General features: G+C 44.3%; 1 protein-coding gene across 9 annotated transcripts in view; it reads left to right on the top strand.

Annotated features, from left to right (window-relative positions):
- The window catches only part of MTCL1 (microtubule crosslinking factor 1), a 157684-nt gene extending 152267 nt beyond the window's left edge, over positions 1 to 5417 (top strand). For 6 of the 9 annotated variants that reach the window (XM_037008371.2, XM_037008369.2, XM_037008367.2 and 3 more), the window contains one exon: positions 4205 to 5417. In XM_037008371.2, the coding sequence (XP_036864266.2) occupies positions 4205 to 4444 (240 nt within the window). In that variant the 3' untranslated portion in view covers positions 4445 to 5417. Of the gene's footprint in view, positions 1 to 2197; positions 2254 to 4204 lie in introns of all 9 variants that reach the window. The other 3 variants (XM_037008375.2, XM_037008374.2, XM_037008373.2) reach the window with 1 other exon arrangement.
- Positions 5418 to 13460: the final 8043 nt, after the last annotated feature.

Genomic DNA, 13460 nt, shown 5'->3' with positions numbered 1-13460 from the left:
AACCAGGTGAGACACCTGGATAAGATTAAAATTCTGCCTTCATACAATGTGACCTTATTATATCCTCTTGCACATCACATATATTGTCACATTATGAATGAGCACACAAACTGTCACGTTATTACATAATTACTATTATATCCCTCCAACAGTCTACCTTGAATTCTGTGCTGATGTATCCACATGTAGTATATTTGTACCACCTCACTTTAAGAAACAGTCCTATTTCCACTTCAAGAATGAGCAAAATAAAGCCTGGTGCTGAAGCTGGCGGTGATGTCGGCCTCAGGGTTCTCGCAGTGCTGAAAGATGCATTTCCCAGCCTTTGCTCACACCCTACTAGGCAAGCGAGCCCCCATGGGGTCCCAAGCATGAGGCCTGACCCACCCTGGGGAGCAAACTCCACACTAGTGGACTTCGGACGCCTATAGCATTCTGCAGGTTGGGCAGCTCCAGCTGATGGCAGGTCGGAGAGGAGAGGAGAGAGGTGAGGGCAGGGCACACCCTGGGCTTTCTTCATGACCAAACCGCCTTCGCTTTGCTTGAGGAGAGGAGGAAGTTGTATTTGCTGTGTCACCTGGCCCACCTTCTGCCCTACATTTCCCACAGGCAGAAAGATGATGGTCAGCTTCCCAGAGCTTTCCACCAAGGAGTATTTATATTATATATCTATATCTCAAAATATAAGCCCTGTGAAATTGTCTGTGACCTACAGGAATGGCAAGGCCCTGTGGCCCAGCCTGGTACTGATGGTGTGGGCCTTCATGTCGTGAAGCTTCGAGTCTGTGTGGTAAATGTGTTTACATGGTCTGAGAAGGACAAATACCAGGACTGATTATTCTCAGGTGACAACCAATGTCTTTCGCAGGTATCTGTTACCCCCGGCCCTCCCGGGCCCTCAGGTAGGTGACCCGCTGCTGCAGAGTGTCTGTCTGTGTGAATGTCCTGCCTTAGGGCTCTGGAGGAATCAGTTGAAATTAGGGTTTTGTCCCAAAGCATTGACTGACTGTGTGTCTGTACTGTCCATTCATACTACAGACTGAATAGAAATGAATTTTCAGGAACCAAAAATTGCTTTGAGTTACTAACAGTGAATGTTCCAAGCAATCTATGATCATAGAAAGAAAATGAGTTAATGTTTGACTCACAGCTCTGAGGCATGAAAATGGTTTTGATGCAAAGCTGTGCCCACCGCTGCTTTGGTTCTCTGCAAAATGTTTATTTAGCTTCTCTTCTTACTTGGTGTGTTTGGTGCCAAAAGAGGTGACTGGCCACTTTGAAGGGAGCATGGCACAGGTTCAGGGGCTCAGAACCTGCACAGGGCACTTACTGGCAGTGTTCAAATGTCACTGGCTCTTTTTTCCTTTTCTTTTGGAATTTTTCTTGCTCTAGATTCCAGTGGAATAATAATTGTCTGAACTGACTGGCTGTATAGGCCCCCTGGAAGCCCCTTCCCATCACCCTGTATATTATGTAGTTGTTCTGGGTTTTCATTCCAAGGTCTACTTCCAGAACTAATGCTGATTTCCCAACCTGGGTGCCCTGTCGTTGCTTTGTCCCCTGAATGTTCACTGGGACATCACAACGTGGGGGTCACGTGAGCATCCCTAGCTATGATGTGCTCACCAAGACCTCTCCCCATCTTCCTCCCCCTCCCCACAAGCTCTTTATGCCCCTTTTTCTCTTGAAGCTGTCATGCCAATTCAGAAATGCTGAGAGAAGCTGTGAGATGGAGTTCTGGTGTGAAGAGAAAGGGAATAATCTGGAAATGTAATGCCTGTCTTCACTTCTTAGAGGGAGACGTGATGGGGAATGTTGAGGTTGAGCGGCAGTGGCTTGATTGTGGCTGAAACAAACTGGCTATTTAATACCCTGTTTCAGATATCACAGTTGTGTGACTTCCATTTCTTCATGCGCCAAAGGATGTTTGAAATGTTAAGTGCCAGAGGGCAGGGCAGGGAAGATCACAGAACAGAGGGGAGAGGTCTGTAGCTGTTCCGTCATGAGGCACCAATGCAGAGGGCAGGCCTGGGTACCTGGGGTGCACCTGCTATTTCTGCAGGACCATGTTCCCCTGATAGCTGACCCTGGAACTGCCACCAGGCTTGTTGACTTTAAACCTTTTACTGTTCCTCTTTTTAAAAAACACTTTCCAACCTTCTTGCTTTTCTTTTCTTTCTCTGTCTGTTCTGTCCAGAACCAAACTGTCTTACTAACTGCCCCCTGGGGACTCTAGCCCTGCCGCCTCACGCCGTAAGTGCTTTCTTCCTTCCTCCCAAACTGTCTGCACAGGTCATGTGCGTAACTCAGGTTGGCATTTGACACGCAGAAACAAGGCCGAATCATCGCAGGTACATCTGCCCGTGGGGCCTGCAGCTCATCTGCAGGACAGAGTGGCTGGCTTGGACATTCCCAGTTGCCCCACTGAGTGCTGACAGCTCACTGCAGAGAAAGGCTCTGGGGTCATGGAGACCCTGATGAGATTCCTGCTTTCCTATGCAGTTTGTAGCCAATAGGCTTTCAGAGGGCACTGTCTCGGGCACAGAGGTCTAGCATGTGGGGGACTTAGAGCCAGGCTTTCCCAGTCAGCCTGCACCTGCTCCCATTATTTTGATGGCTACACAACACACACTCATGCAGCTCAAATAACAAACACAACACACATACAATGCACACCCATATACAACACACACACACAATTCAGACAACACACATGCACAGTACATATACAATTCTTACAATATTGGGAGCAGAGATACAAAGATACAAAACAGTGGCAGATTGCCCAAATCATGTGTCCCCTGGTGCACTGGGCTGGGTGAGGTGAGGTGAGGATGCAGCTCACCCCTGCATTAGTTGTTAGCTCACATTTCAGCTCTTTTCAGGCTCCCAGTGTTTTCAGTAGGCAAAGAATTTCTGCTTGTCATGGTTCCATTAGCATAAGCACTTTGTTCATCGAGGCTTACCCATTGTCATAAAGTACCAGCCACAGAGACCAAGGCTTTGAAGAAGTGGTCTGGTCTCCAGTGTTAATGCTCCTCTTCTAATGACCCACGGGGAGGCAGGGAAGCCACCTCACTCCATCTTCAGCAGCGCTGTCTGTGTCCAGCACGCTCTGCCTTCCACCTCCCTCCCTCCACGTCACCCATATGCACAGCTGCTGTCACCCCACTGTTCCGCTAAAAAACCATTCCTCACTGGTCTTTGCAGTTGCTCATCACATCTCTCTGAATCTCCTTCCTTCCAGACTAGCCCTGAGGGTCCTGTTCTGTGTCATTCTCCACCGCCATGGTTTTACCATCTCAGCTTTTTGTTGGTTGAGGGTCTCTTGGGCAGACAGTTCCACCCTGTAGAGCTCATTACTACCTCTTACCCCAGCTTTTCACATTTCTGTGTACCAGCATCTTCCAAGTGTGGGTGTCCTTGATTCCTTTCATGCGACTGAGGACAGGTAGCTCAGTGTGCATTAGAACCACAAAAAGAGCAGCAGCCTTTTGGGAACTGAGGTTGAGTGTATCTTGCATCACCTGTTCTCAGAAGGTGTAGGAGGCCTGTAACACAAAAGCACAACCACACTGATTCAACTTTTTAAAATACTGCTGCAAGGACGAGTCATTAAAGAAAACTAGACCTAAGTTAAAATTTCTGCCTGCAGCCTTTTTTCCATGTTGTGGGAGTTTGTTTAACCCACTGCCAGTCAGTGTGGAATAAACAGTAGCAGAATTCAGTTTAAGGTGAGTCTTGTTGCTAATACAGGTCTCTTCATGGGCTCCCAACAGACCAAGGCATGGGGAGGCTGGCTGCTCACTACACAGGCCACTCAGGAGGGCCAAGAGGAAAGGATCGGTCAGGTCAGAATATGACCATGCAGCCTGTGCAGGCCACACGTGGCTTTCCTCACCTTCCATATGCTCCTGCCTAATTCTGAAGGCACTCTGTAGACACAACCACCTCACAGCATTGCCATATTTTTATCATACTTTGGTATCTTCCCATTACTATCATACTAATTATTTGTGTTGAATTCCTTACTTACCATTTTAAGTTGTTCTCCAGGAGCAAAATATAAATGAGCATTCAGAAGTTGTCCCCCCACCCCAGCTCTACTACGTTTAACTTATGCCTGTTGGGAAGTGTGTCTGGGGGAAGGCACCTTAGAGGAAGCGTCTGAGTAACCGGGTCATTCTATTTCTCTGCTTTGAAGGAACTACCTTGTTCCGCCCTGGCTCCATCCCTAGAACCCTGCTTCTCCAGGCCCGAGAGACCAGCAAACCGTCGCCCTCCGTCCCGCTGGGCGCCACATTCCCCCACTGCCTCACTGGCTCAGTCACCGGGGGCCCGGACCTCAAGGGAGGAGCTCGGCGACAAGGAGTCACCTGGGGAGAAGCTGCACCTGGGACATGATGCAAGTGTGCATGGATTATCGCAGAATAATTCACTGTAATTTGCACAACCACCCTGTCGTCATCAACCAAACTCTGCCCAAAAGGAGAGATCTCATTTTCCCAAGGTCAAAGAATGTTTTTAAAAAAACACGCAGCTGCTGAATGTTCAACCTGTGAACCTGAGATGTTTCTAGAATGAAACAGTAAATGTGCCTGTAATAACTTAATTTTTTTCATAGCTCAGAAAACTATTTTTGTCTCCATCTTTTTTATACAGTCTATTAAACAAAAAATGGTAAATAAGATATAAATAAATTTAAAAAATAAAAGTTTAAAAAATGTCCATTTTAAGAGGATTCTGAATACCATTGCTCTCAGTATTGACTGCCTCTCTGTTGAATTTGCACAGTTATATTTTGGTTTCGTTTATTGCCACATTGAATTAGAGTGTGTTAGGTTAATTTTATGTTGTCAGTGTTGTTTTTTAAGAATTTTTGAAATGCTTCAGACTGTTTGATTCAGTGAACTTTTTGTAGTGAAAAAGCCATGAAACCAGTAGACAGATATTGTATATCCTGGAGGAGATACAAGTCAACACTTTTGAAAAGGTTCAGAGTCCTCAGCTGGGCTTACCAAATTTGCCATATAATCCATGTATTCTACCCAACTTGCATGTCTTTGGGTTTGAAGCACTTGAGTGCATGTACATACTGCTACTGTGGTCTCACCATGGCTACGTGGGAGTCATCTGTCGCTGTAATAACGTGAATTCTCTCGTACTGTACTTCTGTTGTCCTCTTGCACTGATGATAAAACAGCAACTCATTTTTTAAGTCACTGTTCAAAGACTAACTGGCAATATACAGTGTTTACTCAAAATTTTCTTGTTTAAGGAAAAACACTACAAAAAGTCATGAGGATACCAAATGGAAACAAAGAACGGTGCCTCGGAGTCTGTATGAGATGATGATGAAATAGAAATAAAGCCTTTACAAGATGGCAACCTGTTCCCAGATCTCATGTTTCACATGCCCTCCATCTTTTCCTGAGCGCTCAAGTGGGAACTTTCCATAGCTAGGGGAACAAGGGAGGGGAGATGATGTAAAAAGGCACCAGCTGCTGACATACCTAACTGGGAATGCTCTGAGGGCAGGGTGGTGCTGCAGTGTCACTGTGCTCTGTGAGGACCTTCTGGGATAGATTAAAAGACAGCTTCATCCTAGGCAAAAAAGCCGTAACGGGTAGGTGTGGGTGGTGAGGCAACTGGTTATCCACAAGTCAAAGTGTGTCCAGCCTCTTTCCCTCTCCCCTCCTTGGAAAAGCAGGAGCAGCCAATAACTCTAGAACAGGCCTTTCCATCCCTGACACTGAGATGGAGCCCAACCTGTTGGTAAGTGATAGAGCAGGCGTCGATGAAATGATGCTGCCAAAGACCACAGAACTGTTTCAAGCCAAAGCTGCTGGCTTTCACATTTCATTAACTCACCAGCTTTCTTCTCATGTGGATGGGCTAATGGAATAAAGTCTATTTCCAGCATTACCAGAGTTCTATCTTTAAACTAAGTATTTTCCAAAAAATGGAAACAAAAAAACTACTGGCAAGGATGTGGAGACACTGGAACCCTAGGGCACAGTTGGAAGGAATACAAAATGGTGCAGCCACTGTGGACAACAGTGTGACAGTTTCTTAAAAGTCAAACAGGATTACCGTATGATCCAGCAATTCCACTTCTGAGCAGGCCCAGAAGAACTGAAAGCCGGAGCTTGAACAGATTTCACACACTAAAGCCGAAAAGCAAAAACAACCTAAGTGTCCACTGAAGAATGAACGGATAAACAAAATATGGTATGTACCTGCAGAATACTCTTCAGCCTTAGGAAGGAAGGAAGAAAATTCTGACAGGCGCTACAACATGGATGAATCTTGAGGACATTCTGCTGAGTGAAATAAGCCAGTCACAAAATACAAATACTGTATGATTCCACTTACCTGAGGTCCCTAGATTAGTCAGATTCATAGATACAAAAGTAAAATAACATTTACCAGTGGGGTGGGGAGATGACACTGCAGGGGGTTCATGTTTAGTCGGTACCCAATTTCTGTTTGGGATGATGAAAAAGTTCTGGAAACAGTAAGTGGTGATGGTTGTACAGCCTGATGAATGTACTTAATGCCACCGAACTCTACACTTAAAAATGATTAAAATGGTGAACGTTATGTATATTTAAAAACAACACAATTTTCAATGCCCCATTTTACCACTCTAGACATAGCTATCAACAAGCTATCAACAAGTCAACAAATACGGTTTTGTGCCTACTCTGTGCCTGCAGTCAGTGCTGGGAGGTGTACCAGCATTCTTTCAGTTGGAAGCAACCAGCCAGCAGTGAGAGGGGAAGTTGCCAGCACTCATAACGGGAAGAGCACTGGCGCCAAGCATGGTTACAATCCAGAGCCTCAAACGGTGCCATCACAGTTGTGTCTCCTGGCTGTGCTTTCCTGTGTGGCTTTATTCTCAGACAAGCATCCCAAGAGTAGGCTATGATAGTTCCCAGCAGCTCCTATTAGATTAGCAACTACTAGAAAAGAAGACGGTCTTTTACCAGGATCTTATGCAAAAGCCACAGGATTAGGGGCTCTCATGGGGCTGCCATAGTTCACAGGTCTCACCCTCAGCCAGTCACTGACAGATCCGCTCCAAAGGAGAACCAGAAGGCAAAGGTGCGCAGAGGGCAGCAGTGGGGGCAGTGTCCAAGCATGGGGCATCTCACGATTACAAGGAGAGGTTCTGGCTTTCAGGGAGAACTTGCCATCTGGTTGGAGGAGGTGAAATTCCTAGGCACAAACAAAATGCAAAAAATAGTGTGGTATAAATCCTAAGAAAGGAAGGGCTTGAGCTGGACCTGGGAGGAAGAGCAGGGTTGAAATGGGAAGGCAGGGAATGGTTTCTGGATGGGCACAGTTGGAGCAGAGGCCTGAGGTGATGATAAACACAGTTGACTTTTGAACAATGGGAGTTTGAACTACATGGATCCACTTATACCCAGATTTTTTTCAATAATGGAAAATTTTTTGGAGAAATATGGTTATTTGAAAATCAATTTTTTTCTGACTTTTTGTAAGAATACATTAGATAATAAATATAGCATACAAAATAGGTGTTAGTCGACTTGATGTTCTCAGAAAGGCTTCTGGTCAACAGTAGGCTATTAGTAGTTAAGCTCTGGGGGAGCTGACTGTGCAGGAGGTCAGTGCCCCTAACCCCCAAGTTGTTCAAGGGTCAACTGTACATCTGAAGAACAGGAGCATCAGTGTGGTTCCGGGCTGGAAGCACAATCGGTAGTGAGCAAAGCCACACCACGCAGCGCCAGCACCTTGAACGCCTGTTTGCGACTTCTCCAACCATCCAATTTTCAAATGGTTGGATGTATGTGTTCTTGAGTCCATTTACTGTGGAACCATTCCAACTTCTGCAAAGCCCAGGCAGTAAGTAGGATGAAGTCATTTTCTGCACTTCTAATGAATGTTGAGGCTGCTAAGTGGGCAGCACGCGGCTGGGAAAGGAAAGCAGCTGCATAAGGGTCAGCCTGGGGGAATTGTCTGTTTATGTCTCCAGGAGCCAATGGTAATGTGCCATTTGCTTTTATGTCCTAAAGAAAGAGGCAGAAGTAGATTCCTGAAACACAACTAACAGCCCTTGCACGCTGGGCATGTCCTGCCCACTGGGTCATGACCAGCACCAGCAGCCCGGAGATATTTCTCATCGAGCTGGGAGGTAGCAGCCACATTCCATCCTTTCCTTTTTTTCCGCTTGTGAGAAAATGTTGATACGGTTTTCAGTATTAACATTATGGTAATGTTCATGTTGATGTTAAGGTTTTCAATATTATATATCTGTTTAAAAATATCTGTGCATATCATAATTCTAATTCTTATTTAGTACATTTGTGTTTCACCTTTTTTTTATTAAGCTTTGCCAGACTTATGTGTATTTATTGCATTCTAAATGTAACTGAGAAAAACGTATCATTTTCTATTTTCCAGTCTATTGGGTTTTCTTACATTGTGGTAAGATACACATAACGTAAAATTTACCACTTTAACCATTTTAAAATGTACAATTCAGTAGCAGTACATTCATAATGTTGCACAGCCATCACTACTGTCTAGTCCCTAAACTTTTTCAACACCCGAAAAGGAAATATGCGTTAAGCAGTCACTTCCCACAGCCCCTGGTACTCATAAATCTCTTTTCTGGCTTTTTTCGCTTAGCATAATGTTTTTGAGGCTCATCCATATGGTAGTGTGCGTCAGAACTGCATTCCTTTTGTAGGTGGAGACTATTCCATTGTATGATGTACTACATTTTCTTTATCCATCCATCAGTTGATGGTAAAATGTCTATTTTTACAACAAAAGAAAATGTCTTAGTTACTTTAAACAGCAGGAACATTCCCCAAAAGAAGGCAATTCACAACAAATAATCAGGATACTCCATTGGTCAATTTACGTAACTAAGGTACTTTGGCTTCTTTAACTCTTAAATATCCTTGTTTCAAGAGACCCTCTCTACATATTATACTTGTCCCACTTTCCTTTGATTTACATTTAGTCCTGGCCACATCGTTCTCTGAAGACAGTATGCTCTAGAAACCAGTAGTTCAAAAAGTCAGGCTGAGTCATAACCATGTTGGCTTTTTGAATTCCATGACATGGTCTGTAACACACTCTGGGTCACTAGAATCAGTAAGAATGGAACAATCAGGATTTGAATCCTGGTTTGAACACTTAAAGTAATGCAACCCAGGGCTATCTCACTAAGACTCATTTGAAAAATAGCCACAGTAATACCTACTTCCTGGACCTGTAAGGACTAAAGGTTATTGAGTACCTATCCTATGCAATGTACTACACTAAGGGTCACAAACACTGCAGATGCACAGAAAAGACAAGCTCCCTGCTTTTGCTGAGCTTATATTCTAGTGAGAAAAACACAGGGTAAATTGGTGTAAGTGTGATGCAGAGTCACTAAAAGTCTTCCCTGGGGAGGTACCCTTTCAGCTGAGAACTGAACAACAAGCAGCAGTGACCTGGGCAGAGGACATGGTGGTGCAAAATTGGGATGAGGAGGTGGGCATGAGCCTGATGTGTTGAAGGAATCGAAAGAAGTCCCTTGTGGTCTGAGCGAGGAGAAGGAGGAAGGATGAGGGCTTAGGAGAGGCCTTGAGGGCCACAGGAAAGGGTTTGGTTGGAATTTATTCTGGGTGGAAAAAAATCCTCTGAAAGATACTAGGCAAGAGAGTTCCTTTTTAGAAGACCACTGTGATGTAAGGATGAGAAGGGGCAAGTGTGGAAGGCTTCCCGATAAAAGCCTCATATGTTGACCCAAAGAAGCCTTGCTGGTGGCTTGGATGTTGTCCTGCTGCTGTTATTATTAGCGTCGCCACCCCCAGGTTTGCACATGCTGCTCATCAAGAACTGAGCTTTAGATCCTGCTGCTGAGGATTCCATAGGCTCCACTACCGAACTCTAGAATCTGCCCCAGTTGTTCAGATAAAAGCGGAATGAAGCTCTTACGCAGGCTTCTGCTGCCTGTCAGGCGGGCCAGCAGCCTTGTTAATGGCTGGAGGCCAACAAGACCCCGTCTCCCCTCTGAGCTCCCTTCCCCTTCAGGGCACAGAACCACACAGCAAATTCTCATTCCTGTTTGGTTTGTTTTTAGGGTCCAACATTCTCCAGAGGGAAGGTGGCACTTCTAAGCTATTACCAGTCATTTGTAATTTAGTGAAGGTGGGCTGTCTACAGAGGAAGACAACCATCTGAGGCCATGGGCCTGGGCCTGGGCATGTGGGGGCTGCCGGCCTCACCTAGAAGCACAGGAGAGGAACACAGAGTTCCGACTTTGTTTTTCCGAGGCCAAGTTCTGTCTATTATATTGGAAGAACTCACTCCATTTCAAAGGCAGAAGCTTCTCTACCCCTCAGTGAGCCAATAAAGGTCAGCAGGGCTCCAGGACTCCAAACTTCACAATCCCCCTGGTAATCCTTGAACAAACATCATATATCAACCCCAGCCCACCCTGGTCCCCTGTAAGTGTAATTTTAAAGGATTACAATAAAAACGATGCCCTAAAGATACTATGGTGAAATAGGTGCACCTAAAAATAGCTGGTGGAAGTATAAATGCTAAATTCTAAATTTCTGGAGAGTCATTAAGCAATAAGCAATTATCTATAAAACAGTTTATACTTCAGTCATTTTACTTGGGGGAATTTACCACCAAATAACCTCAATTGAAATCAATGTAATTTTGTAAAGTAAATTTCACAGCAGCACAAATTTTACAGTGAAATTTGGATACAGGCTAATACTGCTTTCTAACCGAACACCCTCAGGAAAGTTACCTATGCCCTCTGAGCCTGTTTTCTCCCATGCAAAATAAAAAGAAGAATAGTAACCACCTAACAGGTAAGAGGATTAAATGAGATAATACTTATAATAGTGCCCGGCACTAAGTTTTATGTTAAGTAAAATGATCACATTATAATACGATGTGGTAAGTGTTATATTGGTGCATGTAAGTGTAGAATGAGCATATAAAAGGGATTAAGCCTGTCTCAGGGGGTGGCCAAGGGAGCCGGCATGCTGACTCGCATGGTAAAAGTCTTGAAGGATATATAAGGTTTCTCCAGGTAGAAATGGTGAGGGAAGAGAGTGAGAAAGAGAACTTTAAGAAGTACTGCCCAGGTTATGCATGTAATACTCCTTTGGCACTTTCCCAAACAGATTTAAAATAATACCCAATGACTTTTGTATATTGAACTGGTATTTTTATCAATGTGACACTATGTTAAGCTTTATTGGAAAGAAAACCAAGGGGAGAAAAGTAGGTCCCCATCCTGACCCCTGGACCCTGCATCTGTCCCAGCATAGAAATCCTATATTTAATAAGGGCTTCCCCAGCAGGAATGCCACTTACTCCTTCCTGGGCACAGCATCACCTGTGACATATTGTAGGAACAGTCACTTCACTTTTGATCTGTTGGAAGACTTCACTGCTAGGGTGTGCCTTGTGAAACCAGCAACCTCATCTACACTGCCTTCTGTGGGTTCATGCCTGTTCACTTGTGAGTTACTCTGGGCAGGTGCCAAAAGGCTGAAGGGAGTGCTAATAAAAATGAGATGGATATGAGTTTTGTTGTCACTAGCTGTTCATGAATATTCGACCTACTCCTTCTGAGCACATAGTATAATCACTCTTCCCCAGCCTCTTTGAAGTTTGGCATGGTTTTTTGCCAATAAAACATGATCAAAAGCCACACATGTCACTTCCTACTAGAAGTTTTAAGAGCCTCTTTGCCACTTGCCATGTTTCTTTTCTGTACTGGTAATTGTGGAAGCACACATGCACCCAGCCAGGCCCCTGAGGGAGTGTCATACACAAACCCATTCTAAATATGTGACATGAGGGATAAATAAGTCCTTATTGTGTTAATGCAGCAAAACTTAGCCTATCCTCACTGGAGTAACTGTCCAAAAAAAAAAAATTTGTGTATTGATGATGTGGAGAAATCAAAACAGAAGATCAAGTTTTCACAGCATATGAAAGTGCTACTTCATGTTAGCATAGGTAAGAGAATACAAAGTTATGCAAACAATTATTTTCCTAATTGAATTATTTGACTTCACCAGAAAAGAAACTTCTAGTTCCTTAGCTAAGAGAGGAGGTGAAGGTAGAACTGTGCTTCTTATCGAATTAGTTGACTACGTGAAGTGGAAGCAGATGGGCTAAGTATTCCAGCAGTGCTCCTCTCTGCTCCTTTCCTTCTTCCTAGCCAGGCTTCCTGCTGGAAAAGTCAGACTGCATCCCTCCCTTGAACCAGCAAACTGGGACAGAGATGAATTGTGATTTTTAAAGGGAATTACAAGTGCAAATCAGAAGAGATCTTAAAAGCATCATTATGAAGCCTTCACTTGATACATACTTAATGACACAACCATTTTCTGAGGGTTTGTTATCTTAGCACAGTAGTCTCTACCTGGCTGCATTTCAGAATCATCCAGAGTAACTTAAGGCCCTTCCCCAGACCAAATAAATAAGATTCCTTTGGGGATGGCTGTCAGTGTATTTTAAGATGTTTCCCTGGTGGTTTTACTAGGCACCAGGATGGAGAACTATCTATAGAACAGAACTTCTTAACCTAGCAGAGCCCAAATGTTATGCACACTGGAATCAGGTGGGGGCTTTAAAAATAACTATGCCTGCTCCCAGCCCCAGACTTTCTGATGTACTTGCTCTGGGGCTGGGCCTGGGCATCTGAATTTTTTAAAGAATCAATCCCCATTGAAATTAATTCTGTTTTGCAGCACCATTTAGGAGTCACTGTCTTAACCAGATTTAAGAGTTTGCGGTCTAGTCAGGCAGACATGTGCACAAATCCTGACTTTACTGCACTGTGTGATCATAAGTCTGGCCCTTACCCCACTGGAGTTTGCTTTTCTCATTGTGTAAAATGGGAATAACAGCAGCTGTCTCACAAGGTGGCTGTGAGGACTGAATGAGATCATGAGTTAACATGGGGCCTGTCAGACAATAATTGCTCAAGAAATGCAAGGTAGTATGTTCTCACTTAATTCCACCAATAATCTCATAAATCAAGGTTATTGTCCTAATCTGATCACTAAAGGAAACAAGGATCAGAAAGGTTGTTGTCTGCCTCAGGATTACAGGGTACAATTGGCAAAGTGGGACTCACCCCAGGCTTTCCTGAGCAGAAGCTTGCCGCTGCCCTGCACCCACTCGGCTCACCACCCCTCCCTGGCTGAGCAAGTGGAACCAGGCCATGTGGTTGAATTGGCACCACTATGGGACCCATTTAGGCTGTCAGGTGGACCCAGGCCCATCTCAGCTCATCTGCTTCTGTCCTGAAGCTTAATAGACTAAATCATGTGTTTAATTCCATTGACTTCATTTCCTTTCAAAGTTGTAAGTTAGCCTGCATTGACCTGTTTGACCAGAACCCTTTTTTTGATGTGTTCACAAAGAGAATGGTTACCTACAACTGTTTCTTTTAT

This window comes from Manis javanica, chromosome 9 (genome assembly GCF_040802235.1).
Source record: "Manis javanica isolate MJ-LG chromosome 9, MJ_LKY, whole genome shotgun sequence".
Classification (NCBI taxonomy): domain Eukaryota; kingdom Metazoa; phylum Chordata; class Mammalia; order Pholidota; family Manidae; genus Manis; species Manis javanica.
The sequence above is the reverse complement of the archived record's forward strand: the minus strand, read 5'-3'. Positions and strand labels throughout refer to the sequence as shown.